General features: G+C 45.5%; 1 protein-coding gene across 8 annotated transcripts in view; it reads right to left on the bottom strand.

Moving 5' to 3' along the window:
* Positions 1-24,938, bottom strand: part of LOC126536294 (uncharacterized) — a 151,192-nt gene that overhangs the window by 91,573 nt on the left and 34,681 nt on the right. For all 8 annotated transcript variants that reach the window (XM_055073925.2, XM_055073931.2, XM_055073928.2 and 5 more), the window contains one exon: positions 4,730-5,102. In XM_055073925.2, the coding sequence (XP_054929900.2) occupies positions 4,730-5,102 (373 nt within the window). The remainder of the gene's footprint in view (positions 1-4,729; positions 5,103-24,938) is intronic.

The following is a 24,938-nucleotide window of genomic DNA, read 5'->3' as shown; positions in this document are numbered from 1 at the left end:
AGCTTCAGTAAGTTCGAGGCCGCTGTCGTCGCTGCTAGGCCGCCACGGCATCAAATGAATATAACACTTTTGTTGCGCAGAGTGAATAAGTACTGCATGCTTTTTGCCCTTTCATCACACTCTCTCCGAGTTCCGTTCTGGCAGGTAAGTGGCCGATCTCATGCTATTTCGGTTAAGCAGTACCACCATTTAGTACGTACTTTTTCCGAGCTCCGGCCAACTACGGTTTAACAAGGTTTAACAAGGGATTCCTGTTTAGTCCCACTCCATATGAATCAATACATGCTTTGGAAGTTCAAATGCACGAACATGAGCACTCGCCAGCTGCCCACATCAAATTCAAGCTGATGTCGATTCCGCTCAGCAGAAGTTAGCCGTATCATAGCAGCCGAGTTCAAGCATTGTCCACTGTTAGGCCTGCACTGAACGTATGACAATAGGATGACAACAACTGTTTTTACAGCTCAGCTTTGACAATAGTGGCTACAGCTCATTAAGGGGGCGATAATACATGCAGAGTATTTATGCAATACATGACCACATGTTTACATTGGCACTTATACAGACATTGCTCGCTGTTTGGTTAAAGTCAGGGTGTCTACCAAGTTGACATTTTCAAGTTCCCCGAGTCTTCCAGGTTTTCCCTGAGTGACAAAAAACTATTTTATGTCAAGACAAGCTGACACCATGTTGCCCAATGCCGTCACTCTCAAGTAAGCATCTTAAAAAATAAAAAATAAATTTAATCGAGTTTAAATAGTAAGGAGTAGTGTTTACTTCATTAAAAATAAAAAAAAACCGAAGGGAAAGAATAGCAAAATGTACAGCAAATAAAATATCTTCAAAAAAGAAAAATGATAAGGGTCATTGCAAACTGAGTCTAACATATTCAAATACGAATAAAAAGAGTGCATTCAGAAGCAAATATTTTCGAAAATGAGATATTTCGATCAAGTGATAGTAAGATCATTGGTATTAGGCCCGAACTTTATTACAAGTAAAATTTCCTCAGCAGCTGGAACGTCAACCTCAACTGTCTTCAATACTCTCAGCCCGTGCACAATGCCTCTGTTTTGCATTTCACTGCTTTCAAGAGTTTATTTTGGTTTGGATGAGGATCACCTGCATCATGGCATCGGCCAGCCCTTTCCTTTTTGAGCTCAAGCTCCTTCACAGTTCCTTCCCCTATCATTTCCCGATTTCAATGCAACGGTCATTACTGTTCTTGTCCTTGTTCCACCACGTGTTCGCCCCACGAACCATTTGAAGCATCCTCTTGGTCAGTTGTACTGTCAACGTCCAATTTTTCCGACTCCACAGGGGCCACGAAACGTCCGAAAAATGAAATCGGGCAGTCCAAAAAAATGAGTGCATGTCTTTTACTGCCCTTAGGAGCTCAAATCATCACAGGCACGTCCAAAAAAGCTCTGAATGCCTGCCAATACGCTTATTAGGAATATTGGTGCTCGTACTGTGATAGGAGATGGCGGGTGCATGCGTGTACGATTATGGAATGCGTACTGTGTCCCGTGACAATTGCCCCTTCCCTCGCTTGTTAAGCTTCACCGCAATACTTCACGTATACTTCACCGCGTAACACCGACGTGCTGAGGCGAAGCTGCTTCTCGGGAACCGGCATTATGCAACACACCATGCTTTCTAAGCTTCAAAGCCAATCGCGAGGATTACAGAGGCGAAGTCGGTGTCATTGCTATAAAAAGCACGGCACCGAACAGCAATAACATCAAGAGCGAACGTCAAACCAGCTAAGCCTCACGTTGCCGCGGTGGTGGCTACGGCTGCCAACGGATCTGCGTGTGACAGTGCCGGTTCGAAGCAGCGAGATAAGCAAACGGCGGTGTTGCCTTTGATTATTGCCGTTTCAGACTTGCGGTCACGGCAAAATGTCCGGAAAATCGGACAGCGAAGTGTTCTTGCATCTGAAATTTCGACATTCTTATACATTGACTCTATGGGGCACGAGGTGGTGCCACGAAACCATCCGCACTATCAGCCATTTCCCAAAAATCGTGCATCCGCAATATCAGTTGTTGACTGCACACTGGCAACTCCTCTATCCGACGACACGGCGTCAAGGACAATTCGTTATGATTCCTCTTTTACTCGTGCCAGCAGTAGAGACTTTCGTTCCCCCTCAATAAAATGACAGCTAATTTTCCCTGATTGAAGCACAAATTCCCAGAGTTTTCCCCAAGTATTTTCAGACTATTCAAAATCCCTGAGAATTGCCGGTTTTCCCCATTGGTGGGCACCCTGAGTACCCCACCATTTTCTTTTAGTTGGATGCTAGTGCAGCTTTTGCCTCGCTCATTTGCCTGTGCTCACTGCTTGTCACGGTTAATGAAAAATGTGCGGAGTGATAAGTGGCACAGAGCCCGAATTAGCAGGAATTTGATGCTGTATAATAAGGTGCAAGTTGGCGAGCCCATGAATTTGAGGGTCAAATGAACACGCTTTTACTGTAATGGTTCAATAATGATAAAATTGCTTTACTGTTGGCAACATAAGCGTGAGTTTCCAACATGCTGAAGCAAGTAAACTTGCTAATAAATACATCCACATATCATTATTTGACACTGAATTATTGACACTTGATTTTTATTTGAATATTTTGATATTTGCACACCCTAGGTGCCAAATCGGTGAAAGCTTCAGAGCACAAATGTTTTTGGCATTCAAAAATAGTCACCGACAGATAAATTGGGTCCCCCGTGGACTATCAAATGTCTGAATAATCAGGAATCCGAAATACTGGATTTGCCGAAAATAAGCGACTTTATTCCCCTAGTTACCAAAAAAAAAAAAGTGTGCCGCATTCTCAGATCGTTCTCTTTAGGGTATACCTTCAATTTAACATGACTAGTGCAAGACGCATCAGATTCTGCAAATGTCGGCATTCTTGACACAGTGCCAAGCATGCTATCTTCTCACAGCGCAGAAATGCTGCCACGTGTTGATGCGTCCAGTGTTAGCCAAGCGAAACGTAGTGAAAAATTAAGGTACCTTCAAAAGTAATTGTCCAAGAATATAGCTTACGTAAGTTTTTCAATGCATTGCTGTATGCTGTTACATTTGGCATATTAGTCGAAGATCTAATGCTGAAGTCATGGGGGGTCCTGAGGCTGTCAATAACTTCAGCATACCTATGGAAAGGTGCGTCATCATTGTGAAGCTTATCTTTCAAGGCTTGTGTGTCATTCAGTGAAGGCAAACTGGTGGAGTTCGTCACGAGAAAAAGGCGATGGGAGGTTTCCCAGGACTCGAGCGAAAGATGCCAACACCAGGAGTGGTTTAACCTTGTGGCGAGCTTGGATGATTGTTTCATCGACGAGTAGGGAGAGGTCAATGTGTCTGATGTACTGCTTCTCCCATCAAGTATTAGCTCAGGCAGTGTGTATACTCCATGTGGACTTTCTCCTCCTCAAAGGCGGCGTTGTGGGCCAATATGGAGTACCGAACTGGCTGATGACGGCACAAACCGTTTCCCTAACAAGTAATCTAGGGAAGACGGAGGGTTCTTTAGAAGCCATCTTGTATGCAGACAGGTGTGCTCTTGCTCTGACATCATGTAGACGTGTGCTCAGAAAGAATGTAGTGTGCTCCCAGAATGATTTATTTTGCTCTGACACCACGTAGTAGTGTTATCTCCAGAAAAATATAGCTGCATGCTACGAGTTAACATTAAGTTGGCCCTGTACTTCTCCCAGTACAAGTATGCTTTTACTATAAATAAACTTGCCTCTAATTCTTCTATGTAAATAAACCTATGTAAATAATTCTCCTGCCTAGGAAAATCCACAATGCCCATTGAGCCAGCCCACTGCCTACTGCCACATTTCTTTTCTTTTTTCTTCTGTTCCTTTTATGTTCACTAATTTCGCATCCCCCCTCTACATCGCCCACGTCACTCTCCTCTTTGCCAGTGCACCGCGCTGAGAAGCCCGCTCGCTGGCTTGCTTGTTTGCTGGATTTTCTGGCCAATTGCATTATAACCGGTATTTAAACTTGTGCGGCTGCACTTCAAGCAGCATACATTACATCAAGTTCTACAGGAGGATAAACAGAAGTAAGAAAAGACCGCATTACATGCGGTTCTGCACTATAAGCGGTTAGGTTATAAATGGTCTGAACTGTACTAGTAAATCACCCTTCTGCAATATATACCAAGAAGCTTGGCAAGTGAGAAAAGATGCAATAAAGAAAGACTCGCGGTGATGCCAACTTGATTTTCTCGCACCAGCTTTACGTGAAGTAATAGATTTGGATGGCATCTGCTCGAACCCAGTTAATTTTTTATCTGTAAAAATGGACTACATTGTATTCTATACGAGGCAAAGATTGAACTTAGCAAGTCCCGAGAACTTTTACTGAGCGAAAACAGTCCAAATACATAAAGGTATTTGGAAATTTGTGATGTCACACTGACGTACCGGTGCTGGACTTTCGACATGCAATTAAGAAAATTAAACTCTGACCTTCATTTTCTCTTCTAATAATCAACCTCCTACCACAAGTTTACAGAAAATATATTTTTCAGAAAGTACTTTTTAAATTGATTTACCTAGTGTTTCTTTTTAGTGTCTCTCTAAAACCCATCTACACACAGTGAAGTGGTATACCACGGTTGCAGAACAGGCTGCACAGTAAGCCAAAGTAAGTACATAGCCAGCACTGGTTTGGTTCTCTTCAAAATGAAATTTTTGCACACCTGCTCTGCTAGCCTCACTGGCAGCTGTTGTGGTCTGCGATGGCGCCAAGGGCTGCTTGCCAGTGTCTCCTGCACCAAACTCCCAGAACTCAGCTGCACTCCTAGCCGAAGGCTTGTATGTGCTTTTGGACCAGCTGTTGTCCAGCTCCTGCCAGCTGCTGTGCTTGTTTTCAGACTGCTTGAAACTGGCATCAGTTGACGGCTGCCGTGCCACAACAGAAGTTACAGCCCTGGGCTCACTCTCTTTGCCCCAGCCCTCGCGACCCTTACTTGGACTCCGGCTGCTGCTGGCAGAATGCGTAGCCTTTTGGAACCTTGGAGGAGTCTGGTACGTTGATCGGGGCTGCTGACTTGCAGAGGAACTGTGTGTTGTCTGCAGTGCAGAGACATAGCAAAATGACTCCAGTTACAAAGAAACTTCAGACAAATCATGTGAGCCAGACTTGGAACGTGTTCTGGTACGACAATCTATACCGACCGACAAAATGCTCGGGAATGAATTATTTTTTTTTAATGAGTAATGCATAATTGATAATTTTGAGTTAAACAAATGAAGAATATTTACGCCTGAAATCTCAAAAGGACCGAAAAATCATTCCATCTTTGCACTGAGCACAGGCTTGCACTGAGCAGGTGCTGCATGTGACCTCCGAGATGGCAGTGGCATGCTGCATAGCACAGTCTACCACGACCACCACAGGGTGCCGCAACAAGCTCTTTCACCACCGCGACACTCAACGTTTAGCAGGGGCTTTGTCCTATTGGCTTCTCCACTATATAGCTCCCAGCGTGCAAGTAGAGACAAAAAGAGAGAGAAAGCTGGGTATCGGTGTGATAACTCCAGCTATAGTTGAAGGATTCTAAAAATTTTCACGGCATGAGGTTCACGAAACACCATCCATTAATGGTAAGGCCAATCTACGATTAGTCAGAAAAGTGATCAGGGCACCTTTAATGATCAAAAGGACTTACCCTAGCGGCCCAGTACGTTTGTACAAAATCGTCAAAATTGTTTCAGGGCCCCTTTAAAAGTAATCAGAGTCACACACCACAATGTAAATCTTTTTGCTTACAAATTATTAGTCAGATAAAAACTAGAAAACGAATTCCCATCCGGAATCCCCCCAAAAGTAGGTCTCTCACACTAAAGATTTTGAATTGGTTCAAAAGCACACTGCATGGTTTATTCATTCCTCATATTTTTATAACATCAAGGTTCCAGTCTTAAAAGCACAATGCAACTTATCTCCTCTGTACTTGTGTTGCTGTGCTGTCAACCTCTGTTTTTTTCCATAAGTTCTTTCATTCTACACTTACATCATTCCAGTCATTTACATATCACACAAGCCACACGTTACATATCAGCTGTCAAGCTGCACCGGACTAAAGCATATTCATTACATACTAGCAGCTTTGCCTACACATTCTATGTGAAGAGAATGAAGCTATACAGCAAAAGCCGTATTAATTATTACCAGCGAGCGATAACAATAAAGGAAAACAAAGTTCCAGTACACATAGCACTGCACTCAACTTGTTCACACAACACTTGAAAGCAAGAATAGCTAGTCATAATCTGGGACCCGCATCAAAGCTGTCTTAACCCAGCCCAGCCCATGGGCGAGGCCTGCTGGGATGTCTGATAGCGCCAAAGTTCATGGTCACTGACCAATGCAACAGCACTGCAGGTGTGATTTCAGTAATGCATGAGATAAGACTGATAAAAAATTGTTGAAGTTTGCCAGCACAATGAAACTATTAGATTGCTTTAGCTTGATGTTTACTGTCCTCTCCATTCCGACCAGTGTTTGCACACAGCTGCTCGGCAGTAATGCTAGTGAACATGCAGGCAACGCTAACACCAACAGTGGATGGCAGAACGGTGCTGAGCCAATTGAGCTGAATGCGACAGAATTCGTTTGGCTTTATCATTTTGCAGCCAAACTGTGCGTCGCTCGCACCTCTGAAGACTTCTAACGTACTTGTCAAAAATGTGAAATCAATGCAGTTCTGTGTAGCACCCGAATGGCTGCACCTGCAAAGCAATCACAGCATCAAAATGGTTGGGTTAAAATTACTTTTGTCTTCATTTCAAGGATGCTGCCAGCATAAAGCATGGGCATGAGCTGACTACACGTGCACATGCTATGCCCAGTGATTTGCCTGTACTCTCCTCTTCATAAGTGCAAGCAAGACAGCGCATCTTATCCAGCTATGAATAGGTGATTAAGCTCGAAATGCATCACATTGCACCAAATTTTCCTCTGAGGCAGAGTCCAAAGAAGTTTGTCATAAAACTCTTGTACCATTTGTTCCGCTCAAAAAATAAACTACGTTTAAAAGCAGCGTAATGCACAACGACAATGTATGTTTGACCTAGCTCACGTCCAGCATCATTGCTTCCTAGAAAATGCATCGCAACGCAGAAGCCATGAAGTGCAAGGCAGCCACCTCAAAATTACAAGCACCTGCAGCCACCGGTGCTAATCAGCGCTGCTCTTCTGCGCCTTCCTGTGCACTGCCAGGAGTGCCAGTTATACGAACTCTAGAAACTTACGCATAGGCCTAGAGATAGAGTTAAACCAACTTGGTGATTTTTGTTTCGTATGGTAATACCTAGGGAGCTCTAAAGGGGCCCTCAAGCACTTGTCGAACTAATCACAGAATGGCCTCACTATTAAAGGACATTACCTCATGAATCTATCAACGCAAGAAATGTTTCACATCCTTCAAGTATAACCAGCATTAGAGGTAGTTATCACACTGATGAGTGGCTTTCTCTATCATTTCCACTAGTGCGCTGGAAGCTACACAGTGGAGGGGCAAGAGGGCAAGGCTCCGCCCAAAAGTTGAAACTCTCACAGGCCTGAGGGCTTGTGGCACCCCAAGACAGCCACAGCATCCACCCTAGGCAGCACACTGCTATCAGGCTGCTATCTTGGAGGCCACGCAGCTATACGCAACTATAATATTATGCGCAATTATGCACAATAATAATATTATTGACAATGTTTTCACAATCACAAAATCAGCCAACAGCTGTTGGTGGGCTTCACTGCTTGAAAAGACGACATTACGAAGGCAAGAGCAAGCGTTTTTCAGCATTTTTGACACGAGATTGTCAATTCCCAGCTGCATGCAGTACAATAACATTTGGCTCACGGGAGCCTTTTTTTACAGACTAACAATGTTTTCTTATGTTCAAGAAGTGTTTCCGGGTCCCTTTTAAACATGCCAAGAGCTGTTGACATGCGTACTTCCGAATGACGAATTCATACACATGGCAGCCTATTTTGTAACTGTCAATTGTAACTGGCCTTCATCATTGGCTGGGATGCCCATCGTTATCACCGAGTCAGCCACTCTGCATGACAGGCATAATAAGAAATGAAGAATAGGTTGTAACAGAGAATGGCCTTGGCAATTAGGCAAGCATTGATATCAGCTATCTAACGATAGCAAGAACATCTGTTGACTGGTACCCATTTCACCTCTGTATCTTGTCGAATGGGTAATCTGCATAGGACACAAGTACAGTCACGTGCAATATGACCTGCAACACCGGTGCCCGTGGTCGAAGGGACTCCAAGACTGTACGGCTGCACAGACACAGGGTAAGTTCCAAACCTAAACACAGCTTCAATTAGTGGTATTTATTAAGCAGCTATTTCGCATGTCAGAGCCACCGCGCAGCCCTGGAGCCCCTTCGACCACGAACAAGGGCGTTGCAGGTCATCTTGCACGCAACTATACATGTATTCTGTCCTGTCTGAAAGGAGAACAAAAACTAATTTTCAGTCATTACTATGCTCCAAAAGCTCTGAAGCTGTGCAAGAGAAGAACTGTGTCAGCAGACTGGAATGTGCATCATTGCCTCTCAGGAAACTTGAGAGATTTTCGAACTGAATGCCATCACAAGGGTTTTGACAAGCCAAAATCAATGTAAAAAAGTGGGCTGTTGAGAGGCGCTCGGCACTGGTTGATTTACTGCTCGGGGAGAAATTTCCTAAAAATATTTTACATGATTTGAGAACTGGAGAAGCTGCATGCATCAGAAGATTTGGGAAAAGAGTATGTCAGTCCTTCTCGCCAGACTTCATGTGAAAGGGTGGTTGCAAAATAATCATAAGTGCCCTCTTCAGAAAATTGAGGGTGATAACACGCAGTCACTACATGAACATGAGTAATAAGGTGGTAACAGAAAGTTGGGCAAGTTGTAATAGATTGGTAATGCATACCTGCCAACTTGGCAACTACAAAATTTGTAAAATCTCACAGATGCAACAAAGGCAGGGGAGGGGGGGAGAGATCGAATAGGATGAATCTTTTTTAATGTGTCCTCAGCACACACATTCTGTGGGATATATACGCATTTTATCAGCAAGGAATTGTATTTAGATACAGCATACAAGAAACAGCAAATGTGGAACAGCTGACAGTGACAACCAACATAATGACTTCTTCAGAGACTTTGCCGTTGCTTATTCGGCTTACTTTAGGAAATCAAGTGAACTAACTTGTTCAATACATATAGCCAGCCATCGAGCATATGGCATCTGGGTCTGCTACGCATCGTGTGGATATTGTAAAACATTTTTGTACGGGCCACATTCCAAAGTACTGTGCCACCTTGGTTTCATTGGCTCAGCACCAGGTGGCAAGGCACTGCCTTGGGTCTGGAGCAGGAAAGAGATTGATACGATTGGATCCGTTACAGGCATAGGTAGTGGTACAAGGTAGATAGAGAAGTTTTGAGGAAGAGAAAAAAAGCTTAAGATGTATACGAAAATGCTAGAAGAACGAAAAGCATAGATTGCATACCTGACTAACTCAAGCAGGCTAGGTCCCTATTTGCCACCGCCCCGTTTTAAAGAGGATGCCAATAAATCAGCAGCAGCGGCAGCGAATGACTTATGACGCGCACTCCCTCCTCACCCCTCTAGCCGCACTGCATCTATGCTCCTCTCCCTACGGCGCACTTCATTTCTTGTGACGTAAGCTGCCTCCTGTCCATTTCTCTCCTCTCTTTTGCCGTACACAAGCCAACAGACGTGTTTTTAAATAAATGAGTGCTGTAATGCAAACACATTAAAATGTGGAGAAACCATTGACAATGAATTTGAAAAAAGGGGGTACCAGAGAAACACAAAGGACACCCACACAAGGAAAAGGCGTTAGACACGGACGGATGCTGGACTTTCAACTGTACTTTATTGAAATTTACATTGCCACACATAACCTCCGACGCATGCGTATCTTCAACTCCTCCCAAGACATGAGCATAGATAACACCTCGAAGATACATTACCGCTTGAAAACAGCCGGAGCATGCGCAACTTCTACTCCTCCCAAGACCTACACCGTGTTTTAACTAAATTAACAAGCACGGTGTCACACGCGCACAGGTAAACATGAATACATCTCGCTCAATGAGCGCGAAAACTCGCTATCGAAATGCTGGAGTGAGGAACCGCGGCAGCAGCAGACGAATTGATCTTCATGCATCTCTCGCTTCAATGTGAACGAAACGTTGAAAGCACAGCACATACGAAGCTACCAACACTATGCACACTCTGTAAACATTGCACTATGAAGATGAGTCCCGAGCGGGCATGCACTTTGGCCACATCGCACATAGCTTTCAAAACACACAAGCGACGGCAACACTTCTCTACGGCATCCGCCAAAGGCGCCTACTAACGTGTCCACCATTCGCGTGCCCGATGCCGTAGTAGACACCACGGATGTACCCACTCTGTACGGAATAGCGGGTGAGGAGGACATCAAGGCACCGCATACTCTGTTCCATATATAGCAGTCAACGCTGTCGAAGCTACACAAGAAGTTCGGTCAAGAAAAGTTATCATGCTTCACTGCGCGCCAACAGCGTTTGCTCGTGCGAGCATGCACGTGAGGCTCCATGAAACGGGTTGCAAATAAAGAAAACGAAAAGAACAACATGAATAAAAGTGATCTAAAACAAGGCATTAGCAGTCGTATACCACACTGTGTTTGTTTCTAAGGATGAAAACTCCTTTCATTCAATATTGAGCCTATATGAGCAACAGTTGCACACAAGTGCAATCAAAAAACAAAAAACTATATCCAAGTGCAAGCAAAGTCACTGCAAGAAGTCTCTCTAGCCTCCATAGCGTTGACTGCTAAATATGGAAGCCACCTGAGAAGAACACCTCCCCTCCCTCACCTGACCACCGTGCCTTATGCGCGACAGGTGAGGGCACGCTTCCAGCCCATGTTCCTCACTCGCGCATGTGAGATTGAATCCGCATGTGAGATTGAAGCGCATCCAGACAACGGACGGACTGAGCAGACGACCGCGCTGGAACAATAAAGATGGCGGCACCGCCCGAAGCGACGGCCATCCACCTCGAACCTGTCAAGTCGTCGTCGTCCACTGTGTGGCCCGAAACTTCCAAAATGAGGCTTGTATTTGGTTTAAATTTGTGTCCAGAAGCTTCGAGAGCAATGTATTCGGGATGAGTGGGCACCGTTTCCGAAAGCGATACTCAGATTCTCGGCGTGTAGGCTTAGAGTGGCTGTATTGGCTGAATATGGCCTCGAAGATGTTGCGGCGGCCCGGGCGGACCTCAATGGCCGTAAGTTAAAATGATTGCTTGTTTCTACTCGCTCTAGATGGCTCCATCGGTGTAACAAAGACTGTCATACGTGTTTTCACTCTGAATGAAAATAAAGATAGAAAGGAAACGACGGTTGGTCGCAATGGCTGTTGTTTTGTCCGAATTGGACGATGACAAGTACTTGTTTCATCAAAAGAGGTCTTGTTACGCTCTCGTGTCCGTGTAATCAGTGAGAGTCATGTCCCACAACGCGGGGAACTGCTCCACGAGATGTAAGAAGAACAAAGCTGCCTCGTCGCTCAGGTTCATTTCAGTCGCTCTGGTGCGAGTCGCACGCGCGCGCACTGACACGAATGGCGTCAGCAGCGATGAAGCTGTTTCAGGAAGATCCCAAAGCTTCGCTTGTTGCCAGACTGTAGAGCATGCTAGGCTAAATCCGCAGCATTCAACCCCCAAAATCCGGATGCGAAAAATAGCTAGGCATTTTCCGTCCATGGGGGTCGCGGACAACGCGAGGACGGCACAAATCCGTGCTGCATAGTCACGTGATGCACCGTCCGTCGCGAGAATGATGGATTTCGTCCGTCGTGTGGATCCACCCATATGAGGCATCAAAGCTAATGGGGATTTAGGTGCCGTTTCGCTGGTACATACGCCGGCTTTTTCGGTGAATGAGTCATTTGGCACTTTCGTATCGATACCTGGAACGTATGGATACGCAACCAATGTGGAACCAGATGAAGCCTGCACAGGGTCAGTGCAGGCTTCTGGCTTTGCAATACGTCAACATGAATGAACAGTTAGCTAGCAGCTAAGTGAAACCACTGAAACCATAGCATGCTGTTAAGAATGGCCAGCTGCAGTGCAAGATTGCCCCCCGCTTACGACTGTGAGGGCAACATACCGGGAGCTTCGCCACCAACTTCTAGCCACAGCGTGACTAAATCGACTGTGTGACGAAATGCGTTCGGCGGGCCAACTATTTTTCCCAAACGCCCCAACGCGCTACCCGGAACGGCTCCGAGTGCTACGGGGCCCCTCTGACGTCGGCTCCGGACATTTGAACGTGTGTGCCTTTGTGTGCGTAAGCCGTCCTGCGGGAGGCGGCTAGTTTGCGCCGACGAAACGAACGTTCGCCGCCTTGTATGGCCGGAGGACCGAGTGTTTAAAAACTGCTGTTGTGCGGATGCTCGACACACTTCTCTTAAGCAGTCATGTTGGACTGACACTCTCTCTCAAGCAGTCATGTTAGACTGTTGTACTTTCTCAAACAGTCATGTTAGACTGATATAAATATTGTAAATAAACCTATATTCCTCGTTCTCGATGAGAAGCAGTCCTTCCCTTCATCAACGTCCTCAGCGTGGATAAGTTGGACGACGGCATGGGCCAGCTACCTTCAAATTCATGCCGGACTCCAATCTTGACGACGGATCACGAGCAACGGGATTGAGCCCCCAATCCTGACAACTGGCTGACAGCGGTAAGATGGACTTTGCGACGTGGTGCTGATCTGCAGTGAGTGCTTGGTTCTTGCTTTGACTCTCTAGCTTCATTTTGTGGTTGTTCTGTTTAGAACAGTAGGGAAGCTAGATTGTTGAGTGTTAGCTAGGTTGTGTTTTCCTAGCTAGATTTAGAGACCAGGATCAAGGCAGTAAAGCAGCAATCATGGAGTTTAGGACACTGCTGAGAGATGAGTTGTTGATTGTTGGTGAGGAACTGGGCCTAGATGTACGCAAGGAAATGCTAAAATCGGAATTATTGCATATAATTTCCGAACAGGCCAGTGAGGAAGAAATTGAAATGGGGTTTGAACTTCTGAAAAAGAGAGAAGAACGAGAGAGAAAAGAAAGGGAGGAACGCGATAAAGATCGCGAGTTAAGAAAAATGCAACTTGAACTTGAAAGCAAACGTTTGGAGTTGTCTCAAGGAAGTGAAGGCGCTCTGGGACGATCAAGTGAGGCAGAATCGTACCGCATGGACAGGCTATTAAAGCCATTTGAGGTCGGGACCGACATAGGCTTGTTCCTAAGCAATTTTGAAAGGACTTGCGAGAAGATGAACTTCGGCCCAAGTACATGGCCACAGCGGTTTCTGTCTATGTTGCCGTGTGAGGCGGCGGAAGTAATCGCCAGATTGAGTGCACAGGATGCATATGATTATGCAAAAGTTAAGGCTAGTCTCTTGAAAAAATACCGCCTTTCAGCCGAAGCTTTTCGGCAAAGGTTTAGGAGCACAGGCAAGAAAGATAGCGAGGGCTATCCGGAGTTTGCATATAGCTTAAAGGCCAACCTAGTCGAGTGGCTTAAAAGCGCGGAAGCGTACGACAGCAGAGACATGATCATTGAATGCATGCGTCTAGAGCAGTTTTGCAAAACCATCCCCCAAGCTGTGAAACTGTGGGGGCAAGACAGAGGGAATGTAAACACTGTGGAAAGGGCGGCTGAATTAGCCGAAGAGTACGCAACCCGTAGAAAGTTCAACGCCGAGGACGGAAACTTGGACGGTCGAAATGGACCGCGGAAACCATTTCCGTTCAAAAGGGGTGCGCAGACTAGACGATCGGAGCCTGTAGACATGGTGGAAAAGCCCGCAGAAAAGAGCGAGGAGAAACTTAACGGAGAAACCGCACAAAAAGAACAGAAAAGAAAATTCGAATCTTTTAGACCAATTCGCTGTAACAATTGCCACAAACTGGGACATATAGCGGTAAACTGTGGGAAGCCTAGCGTAGTTTTCTGCTACGTGAAGGAAAAAGATGAGAATATGGAACTTTTAGGTCCATATCTTCACGACCTGCAAGTTAATGGAAAACCATGCCGAGTGCTAAGAGACAGTGCCGCCACGATGGACATTGTCCATCCATCTTACGTGACGGTAGATGACTTCACCAGAGAAGTAGCATGGATAAAATAGATTGTAGAAGAACACAGCGTGTGTCTGCCCATGGCCAAAGTCAAAATCAATGGACCATTCAGGGAGCTAGAGACTGAGGCTGCAGTTTCCAAATTTTTGTCACTGCAGTATTCTTACATCTTTTCGAATCGTTCGAATCAGTTACTGCGTCACAAAGGGCTCAAACTGGGAGAGGGCATAGTACAAGCATTGACCCGAGGCCAAGCTCGTAAGATCGCGGCGCTTTCGGCTGAAAATGCACAAGCTCCTCCAGCAGAAGCAGAAAAGGGGATAACTTCAATACCCGAATCCGAGCTAGGCCCGAGGGACAAAAGAACAGTTGAGGAGAGCCTGCCAGCTGACCAGCTCAATGAGAGCGTAGCACTAGAGTGTCAAAGTTCTAGCCTGCAGGAAGAGCAAGCCGACGCACTCACAAGCGAGACAGGGTCGTTATTATCACCGGCCTCAAAGAACTTTGATCAGCTCTTACGTGTGGATAGAGAGTCACTGGCAGCCGAGCAAAAGAATGATGAGAGCTTAGCTAAATTACATGACACAGCTAAAGTGAGAGCCAATGTACGTCACCTCGGCGCAGAGCCGGGTTGTGGGGTTCATTTTGCAGTTGCCTGTCCTTGTTGGATGTTTTGGTGCGGTGACATCAATACACAAGTGGTCGCTGCAAGCCAAGGCATCAATCACCCCCTGACCACCAGCCATTCTCTTCCTGCCCAGCGGTTGTCAGCGCTAGACAGTTGAGATTTTTCAGGCCATGGAGGCGCTGTTAAGAATGGCCAGCTGCAGTGCAAGATTGCCACCCGCTTACGACTATGAGGGCAACATACCGGGAGCTTCGCTGCCAACTTCTAGCCACAGCGTGACTAAATCGAGTGTGTGACGGAATGCATTCAGCGGGCCAATTATTGTTCCCGAACTCCCCAACGTGCTACCCGGAACGGCTCCGAGTGCTACGGGGCCCCTCTGACGTCGGCTCTGGACATTTGAACGTGTGTGCCTAGCAATGCCGGGATTGAGCCCCCAATCCTGACAATGCGCAACTTCACGTTCGGTCGCTCCATTTCTACTGGCGTCTATGATTTGTCATCTGTACCAAGGTCAATTAACATGGTCGCCAAAGCGAGGGTGAAATGTGGTTCCAAACAAAACAGCAGCGACATTAAAAAAGCGCAACTACATATCGCAGAGCAAAACACTAGTTGATGAAACTTATGCATCCAATACGTCACCAATGGAAACCAGGGTGTCTACCAAGTTGACATATTTAAATTCCCCCAGTCTTCCAGATTTTCCTTGAGTGGCATAGAAATTTATTTTATGTCAAGACAGGCTGTCACCGCATCGCCTGATGCTGTCGCTCTCAAGCAACCATTCTCATCTCAAAAATAAAAAAGAACTTAATGCAGTTTAAATAGTAAGTAGTAGTGTTTATTTTATTCAGAATAGAAAACTGAAGGGATGGAATAGTAAAATGCACAGCAAATAAGATATCTTGGAAAAAGAAAAATGATAAAGCCCATTGCAAATCAAGTAGAACATATTCAAATATGAATAAAGAGATATGCATACAGAAGCAAATAGTTTTGAAAATAAGCTATTCCGATCAAGTGATAACAAGATCATTGGTATTAGGCCCAAACTTTGTCACAAGTGAGATTTTCTCAGCAGCTGGAAAGTCAACCTTAACTGTCTTCACATACTCTCAGTCCGCGCGCATGCCTCCATTTTGCATTTCACTGCTTTCAAGAGTTTATTTTGGTTTGGATGAGGATCATCTGAATCACGGCATCAGCCAACACTTTGCTTTTTGAGCTGAAGCTCCTTCAAAGAAGGGGCAGCACAGTTCCTTTCCCAATCATTAATCAATGTGACGGTCATTTCTATTTTTGTCCTCGTTCCACCATGCGTTCGCCCCACGGACCATTTGAAGCATCCTCTTGGTCAGTTGTACAGACAACGTCCAATTTTTTGGACTCCCTAGGGGCCACGAAAATGTCCAAATAATCAAATTGGGCTGTCCGAAAAAATGAATGCATGTCTTTTCGCCCTTAAAGGCTCAAATCGTCACCGGCACATCCAAAAAAGCTCTGAAGGCCTGCCATTACACTTATTAGGCATATTAGTCCTCGTACTGTGACAGGAGACGGCGGGTGCACGCGTGTATAATTATGGAATACCTACTGTGCCCCGTGACAATTGCCCCTTCCCACGCTTGTTAAAGCTTCACCGCGTAACATTTCTGTAATGAGGCGAAGCTAACTTTCGGAGACTGGCATTACGCAACGCGCAGTGCTTTGCGAGCTTCGAAGCCAATCGCCAGGATTACAAAGGCGGAGTCGGTGCCATTGCCGACAGCGACGAATTCTTTCAATGAAAAACACGGCACCGCACTGCAAGAAGCTTAATAGCGAACGTAGAAGCAGCTAGGCCTAACGTTGCCGCGGTGGTGGCTACGGCTGCCAGCGGATCTGCGTGGAGTGCCGGTTCGAGGCGGCGAGATAATCAAAATGGTGGTGGCTTTGATTAATGCCATTTCAGATCTGCAGTCAGGGCAATATGCATTGACTATATGGAGTACGTGGTGGTGCCGCGAAGCCGTGCGAATTATCGGGCATGTCCGAAAAATCGGGCGTCTGGAAAATCGGTCGTTAACTACTCTGGAGATACCTCGTGCCGATGACACGCGTCAATGACAATTCATTGCGATTCCTCTGGAGCCAGCATTAACACGACTTTCGTTCCCTTTCAATAAAATTACAACTAATTTTCCCTGATAGAAGCACAAATTCCCCGAGTTCTCCCCGAGTATTTGCAGACTATTGAAATTCCTTTAGAATTCCCGATTGGTAGACACCCTGCAAGCTAAACACCAGAGAACGAGCTTGTCACGGCTGCTCATATATCCCAAGGTAGTTCGCAAACAGAACATTCAGCCGCCCATCCCGATCTGCAGAGGGCATTCGCGAGGCGCGCGGATGAACGTACCGTACCTGGGCGCCGAAGCGGGCTATCAGCGTCGGGTGTCGCCCAAGGGATAACAGAACGGCCTAGCAACTCGAGCGTAGTACCACGGTCCTTCAACAGTTTTCTCGTACTATTTACGCGCACACACCGCGTACATGCGCGTCACTTCAAAACTGAGCGCCGTCGGTGACGCACGAGCTCTCAAATGCCTCCGCAAAGGCGCACGCCGTGTCGGCTTTCGTCCTTTCCTTTCAGCGTCGTTTTCCCTTCACTTTTCGCCTCTCCTCCTCCGCATTTCTTCGTCGTCGTCCCACACACCTCCAGCCAAGACCACCGATGCGTCTGGTTGCAACCCTCTCCCACCACCGGTGAAAACTGATCGCCGTGTGTCCGCGAGGTACGTGCTCGCCGCATAGTGGGGACGCAGGAAGAACGTCGGCGATTCCCGCACTTGGGTAACTTTACCCGCGAGGACAAGTATCAAGGTCCGGCGCGGGTGCAAGCAGTCATTCTCGCACAATACCTGGCGGCAAGTTGCCGCTTTGCTGAATTGAAACAGTTCCAGTGAAGTCTTAATTATCCTCAGTCGATAGCAAGGTCGCTTATACCTAGGGTTCGGCACACTGTTACACTTTTAAAAAAATTTGGGGGGAATTTTTTAGACTAATTTTCATCCGCTTCTTCTAGCGGTCAATTTTTTGCTTCTTCCTGAATATCCTATTATCTTAATTTTGTGGACGCTGACACATGCTATATGTCTGCAGATCCTGCTCTTCAACAGTGCAAGTGCATCAATACATGGAATAACAAAGTTATTGAGAAGCAGTCCAACAAACGCAACACAAGGATTAAAGGAGCAAGTGCATTTGACATTTGAACACTAACAGAATAACCCACCATGGTGGCTTAGTGGATATGACAAGGTCCCGGATTCGATTCCCGACCATGGTGGCTGCATTTCGATCAAGGCGAAATGCAAAAATGCTCATGTGCCGTGCATTGGGTTCATGTTAAAGATAAAGAGCCCACCCCAGGTGGTCAAAATTATTCTTTGTCTCTCACTATGCGTGCCTCATAATCATACCGCAGTTCTGGCAAGTAAAAAACCCTGAATTTAATCTTACTACCAATATAATGATACTTTATTCTGTAAGTGGATACAGCCACACATTAGTGTCAGTCAACTGGACCATTCACACACCGCAGTGGCTGGAGTTCGAAGTGCTTGAACCAGGATTCCTCGACTTCCCTGCATACCCCCTACAAAACCAGTCCCATCGTAGCAGCAGGGCTTAGGCAAAGGGGCATAAGGATGCAGAGCGAGCTCGCGGTAACGCAACGAAGCACGTGAGAGAGGAAGAGGGGGGGGGGCAGGTTGACGTGCGTAAATAGACATGCATATTTTTTTCTAGCACGGCTAAGCGCGTACGCAGCCCACCCGCCCTGTTTTAGAGGTAATCTGCTGCCTGTGCACGAAGCAGGCGGGCCGAGACTTCGTCGCTTTATGTGCACTGCAATATCACGTTTCGGAGATGCGTTGAAGTGAGGAGATGAACCAATCGCTCCTCGCTTGTAGTTGGGTCCCACTGCTGGCGACACTGCTGTGATCGGCTATTTACACCGCGAAAACTGCGGGTCACGGATACCACGATAATGAGGAATGGGCCGACAGCCTCGTCAAAACTATTCTCAACTGGGATGATTTATAGCCACCAGTGGAGTACCTCTGTCAGGAGGAGATTGGGCAATCAGCAAGGCAATCGTTTTTCATCTGTAATCTGCCCAAACTGGTGCGTCCACGCCGGAGGCGGGGTCAGTGTGCCATCTCCCCCTCCCGTGTTCGTGCCTATAGTCGGGTACAATTAGAAAAAAGGGGCGTTTACTCCTCCAAGTCGGATGCACAGGAGCCTCCACCAATGGGCGCGCACTCCAGAATGACGTCACGAGCCTGACGGCCGATGACCCCGCCGATGGTGAAGATGGTCGCCCGTGCTTCGAACTGAGCCGAGTCGTGTCAGTCGTGTGCTTCTGCGCCTCGTCAAAGTGAATTTCCAAACTGATCGTAGCAGTCTACCATGCCGGAAATATTATTGCGAGCTTATGATGCACCATTCGTGCCACATGCACTTATTCTGAGCCATGATCTGGCAACAAAAGATCGCAGTGAGCATCGCTGACGCTGCACTACGCTTCCGTCTGAAAACAGGATCCTGCGGCGACACAGCACTACAAACAAACATTCTGCTTGCTTGTTCCATGTTTCGCTTTGCTCCAAGGTGAACTTACGACAAGGAAAGTTTGCCAAAGGCTGGTGCCTACTGTTAGCAGCGGGCGTGTTCGTGACTGTGTCGGGTACAAAATTATTTTTTTTTAGAAACGTGATAAGGATAGAAAAAAAGACTGCCACATCCTTGAATATGTTTGTGAAAACAGAAAACCAAAAGAAAATATAAATTTTACGCTATTTAAAACCAAGAGTATTTATTTAAAACGATGAATGAGGCATTTTTTGCACCTTTCCTGCCTCGATCATCTTCTCGCCACAGGTTTGTAATGGTCTCGATAAATGCATTTTTGATGTACTTGTTAAATAGCACCTCATTCATTGTAAGCTCGGAAAATTAGTAGTAAATGTGTCGTGTACATGTAAACCAGCGCAAAAGCCATGCAGAGCAGCTCTTACTACTTTCTTTCCTTTCAGTAAAGCTAAAGCGCAGACAATGCGCAGCGCTGTAGAAGGCACGGGGTTATTTTCCTCTCGCGCTCCGGCATGTGCTGTAGCATTCCAATCACGAGAGCTCTACCAAACCAGTCATCAAATTACAAAAGTATTTATACCGAGACTCACGCATTTCAGAAGCACGGTTTTTTGAGCGGGACTAATTTAGTTGCGGAGGCTATTGGCTGTCACGCTTCGGACATCTGGGTGGGGCCTCCACTTTTTGCTGAAGTTGTACCCAACTATAGCGATGTGCATGAGTTTTGGACAAAGCTCTCTTTGGAGAGAAAGTGCAACAAACGTCCGGATTGGTAAGAACTAATGTCATCCGTCTCCTGACGCCGGATTGGGGGAAGGCGACTGAACAATGAGAACACAGGGGATAAAAAACGAAGCGGACACTGGGAGTCATCGGCTGCTACAACTCCTTCATGAACTTATTTTTCTCTGGTTCTTTGAAACTCTTGTAAATATATAATATAAACTTGTGTGTAAAACATCTTGGATATTGGGCCCAGCCCTACATTCCCTCACTCCTCCAAAAGGAAAGGACATACCAAATCTTTGGACCCCCGAGTCGCAACAACACTATCAGGCATGGGGACAGAGTAGATGTGAAAGCGTGGCTGGCTTCGCTTCATACTCTCGATGTGAAGATATGTGAAGATGTGACAGTACCAGGGCCACAAGGGAGGAAGAAAGTGCCAGAACCGTAAGACCTGCAGTGATTCCATATGTTCATAAGGTCTCCCATAACCTCAAGAAGGTGGCAGGCCAGTATGGCGTACCCATTGCCTTTTCTGCCTCTGTCAAACTGGGTCGACTCTGTTCGAGAACCACTCGCAAGGAGACCAGTTCGCAAGGCTGTGGCAAGAAACATGGCATGTCCTACGTAAAATGCGCCACGGCGGTGGTGTACGAAATTCCCCTTGAGTGCGGCAAGTCCTACATAGGACAGACTGGACGCTGCATAAATGAACGAGCCAGGGAACACGAACTAAATCTAATGAAAGATGGCGTGGCCCATTTGCCAGCGCACTGCAAGGCCTGCATGTGCGAACCACGTTTTTCTGACATTAAGATTCTTGGCAGAAGTAGAAATCAAACAGCATGTGAGCTAATGGAAGCTTACTATATAAAAAAGAAAGGTTCAAGTTGCATTAGCGATACATCTATCGCGCTCTACAAATCGTAAACAAGATTGTTTGACTGCTGGATAACGCAGATTTGTGAACGGCCTGCCCATGTGTGTATGTGTATTATATATATTCAGTGTGTATGTGTATTATATATATTCATGGGTCACAGCCCAAGTCAAACTAGCTGGAAGTGCTGCCTGTGATGTCTTTGTGTGTCTTCCTTTTGTGTGTGTTTTTAACTTGTGGCAAAAGACATGTCATTTAACTTCGCGACAGTTTCCATTTAACGAAGCTTTTGGCCAATTTAATCATGCACTTGGAGCCTGTTGGGCTAGCAAAATCTAACAAAAAACTGTGGCTGCTGAGACAAAAGTTATTTAAAGCGTCCTTATCCATGAAAAGTTTGAGCGGCAAAACCGATGTCAAAGTGAGTGCACCAGGACGCGGTAGGCAGGAAACACTGCTGCACCATTTGTCGCATTGGTAAGTAAACAACTGCGAAAAACATGAGGGCTCACGATTCCTTCTGCGCAAAAGTGATGAGGAGGGAGTAAACGCACGTTAACATGATCAAGCATGCACTGGGGGCAGGGGGGGTGGGGGGGCAGGACACACGTAGCTATCTGCCTTTTCCTTGCGCGTGTCCAGGCGCAAGCCATGCGCCGAATAGATCTTGGCGGTAATCTCTCCGCAGCAAGCCAAAATGGATGGTGCTTCCAAGAACACTGTGTTGCTCCCGCACATATAGTCTTGGCAGTCATGTAACCTCAAGTTTCCGAGACAAGACACAAAGCGCTCACTCGCGTTGTGACTGCGAGTTCGTGGTCATCGAGTGAGATCTGTTAATGTTTGCCTGAGCACGTGTGACACTGATAAAATTATTAATCTTACTTCGTAAGTCACTTTGCTATCACCATCAATGCTCCAACTGACTTTTTTTTTTTTTTTTGGCTATGGACCACTATCCGCATTTTTACTTTTCTGTTCTTAATATGTGGGCACCTGCTGCAGGCACTAAACGCAGTCAGCGATGGCATCCAAGATTTACGGCGCTGCGCATCGCAACATGCAAATCTTGAACGCCGTGAACCACGTTAATGCATTGCTCTCGGTGCAATCTGCATCGCATGTGCTGGCGCTCATAACCACGCTATTATAGCCCGACCTTCTCACTATTTTTTTCTAAGTGCTTACTAACAAGATATTATCCGCTCGGAATGATCTGGGAATTTGTGAAGTTGTTTTTAATGCTCAAACTTTAAAACCACAAATTAACAAAATTCACAATTTAAGACAGTTTTCCGCTGCAAGTACAAGTTCGTTATATCGGGGTTCAACTAACATTTCGCTGAAATCTGTATATTTTTGGCAGGAGTCATTGATGTGCCGTTTTGTATTGCGTTGCCTTGTATGTGATCGTTTTAATTAAAAGACAGAAATGAAACAACTTCTAAATGTGTTCTTAACCATTTGAGGGTCAATGACTTAAATATACGGCATCGCGAACAAGTCCAAAAATGGTCGATGCCATATATTTACGGCGCCGTCTGTATGTTTAAAAAGCATGCCAATTTCCTAAGTCTTTCTTTTCTGTCATGTGCTGCCACTATGTGGAAATACAGAGAATTTCTTTCATGCGCCCCCCACTCGGTTTTTGTTGCATGGTTTGTTTTAGAGCTAGTTTGCTCCCGCGCGTCTATACACTACCGCTCGCGCATTGGCGCACGCGCCGGCGGGCGGCGGTTTGTTCCGGGGGCTGTTTTCGCTTCTTTCGCTTGCAAAACTGATGGCTATCTCGTTACGAATCACTCAAAGGGCTACCGCTTGTTTCTCGCTCATTAAGTGCTCACAAGGGTGCGCATACGAAGGATGCCGCCATGCATGCGTTTCCGTTGCTTTTTTTTTTTTTTTTTTGGATACTCACGAAAACTAATTGCCTCTGGTTGGCGACAAGATGGATTAGCGGAAATCTGTCACACCTTTTGCTTTTTTGATGGGCACACGACCAGTTTTCTTGAGTGCATGCACCTACGCAGTTCGATTATGCTACGGACGTAAATATTAGTGTAAGAGCAGGAATGGGCGAGAGTTGCGAAATATTCTCGTGTGCGCAATTTCAAAGCCTTAAACTATGTGTTTATCAATGCATCAAATTTTTTATTCTTAGAAGCTTATTTCCTTTTTTATTGTTGTTATTCATGAATGAAAAGTACATACATACCACCACAAAATATGTTTTTTCTCACTTTATGGTCACCCTAGAAAAATTAAGGTGAATCTTTTTCTAAATAAGTCCCTAAGAAGAACTGGAATCTGCAATAAAAAAATCCACCTTGGGCGGTCGCATATGGCGAAAAAAATGACCCTCAAAGGGTTAAAGTAATTGTATAAAGTGGCAGCAAATAAATTTTGGAATATTATTTCACAAGTTAATTCGTGTGTTAACGGCATATTGTGCACTCGCTACTGGTTTCTATTTCATTTCTTCATTATTTGTTCAAGCAAGCTGAATATTGTGCCTAGTTTATCACATAACTAGTCAAAGTAATCAAATTTACACTATCAAGTATCCATGGTTATTAGATAAATACTTTAGGGCAACACGGATACTGCGAAATTTCACAATGTTTATGAAATGGATATGGAAAATAAAACAGAACACAGAAAATTTTATCTCTCAGCACATATCTTTAAATGATATTCTCACACGTTCAGTGGCTCAACCACCGAGTTCACTGCCTTGTATTTGTTCTTCTAGCATTATGCAGGTCCCTTGCGATTTAAATGAACAAAAAGCATATCATATCCCAACTTGATGGAAAAAGAACTACATTGCCTATGCTGTACATGCAATGTGCTTAACAGCCTACGTGTTGAAACAAATGTGGAGAGAGCCAAACTGGTTCGTGCTATGAAACACGGGTGCCTAAATTATTGACTGAGAAATTGATGCCATTAAAAAGCAATAAAGATTGCATCTTCTACCAATTTCTATTTAATGGTAACTTCCAGTGGAAGTATATTATGGCATTCCTAAAAGCCAATAGACTAGCATATTTAAATTTACATTCGCACCAAGTTTATTGGCTTGAGTTTCATCATTGCACCTTTCAATAAATTACTCAAGGTTCGAAAGTGAGATGAAACAGCTAGTGGTGAGTATGGAAGTGTTGAGTTCAACAATGTGTTCACTATACATTGGCACGCAACTGTTTGGAAAGTGTAGTACAGTCGTTCATATTACATTTTAACATGCAAGCATTGTCAACACAGGATGTACGTTCCCTTTACGATTTTTTTTTAGCAACAACTCTTGCAAAAAACCTGATGTAGTGAAAATCTGCCTCTTGCAAATAATCTTCAAGTTCTTTTTGCAATTCCTCCTTCCTGAACAGTTAGCAGGCGTTGTGCCCCGCTCGGTGACAGTCACCAGCCTTCTTCACCATTTTCCCTCTCTACTCATTGCATGTGTGTGTTTTTAACATCGAACACCAATAAGCTGTGTGTGTTCAGCTTGCAGCTTCGCAATAACCAAGAACTCGACCATGGTTCATTTAGACTCAAGGGCTAATGGCTGAATCGACAGGTCCAGGCCGGGCTCGTGCAGGCCAATACATGGCACTATTGCGCTTCAGTTGGGCCCAGGCCTGAAAAAGATGGTCCGTGCAGTGGTGACTACCATAGAAGCTGTGAAGCCATTGTATGCTCTTGAGATTCGTTGAACAGCACAGAGTTTTCACATGCTGTATGGCAGTGCAGGTGGCACATTTCTATGGAAAATGATACTCTATGCAGCCTGTTATCACAGCTTACTTGGTCTCAACAGTCGGCCACTCAGATCATTATCCCTTCACATACCAAGCTCATACTATTCCTGT

Source organism: Dermacentor andersoni, chromosome 4, assembly GCF_023375885.2.
Source record: "Dermacentor andersoni chromosome 4, qqDerAnde1_hic_scaffold, whole genome shotgun sequence".
Lineage (NCBI taxonomy): Eukaryota > Metazoa > Arthropoda > Arachnida > Ixodida > Ixodidae > Dermacentor > Dermacentor andersoni.
This window is presented reverse-complemented; position numbering and strand designations above follow the sequence as displayed.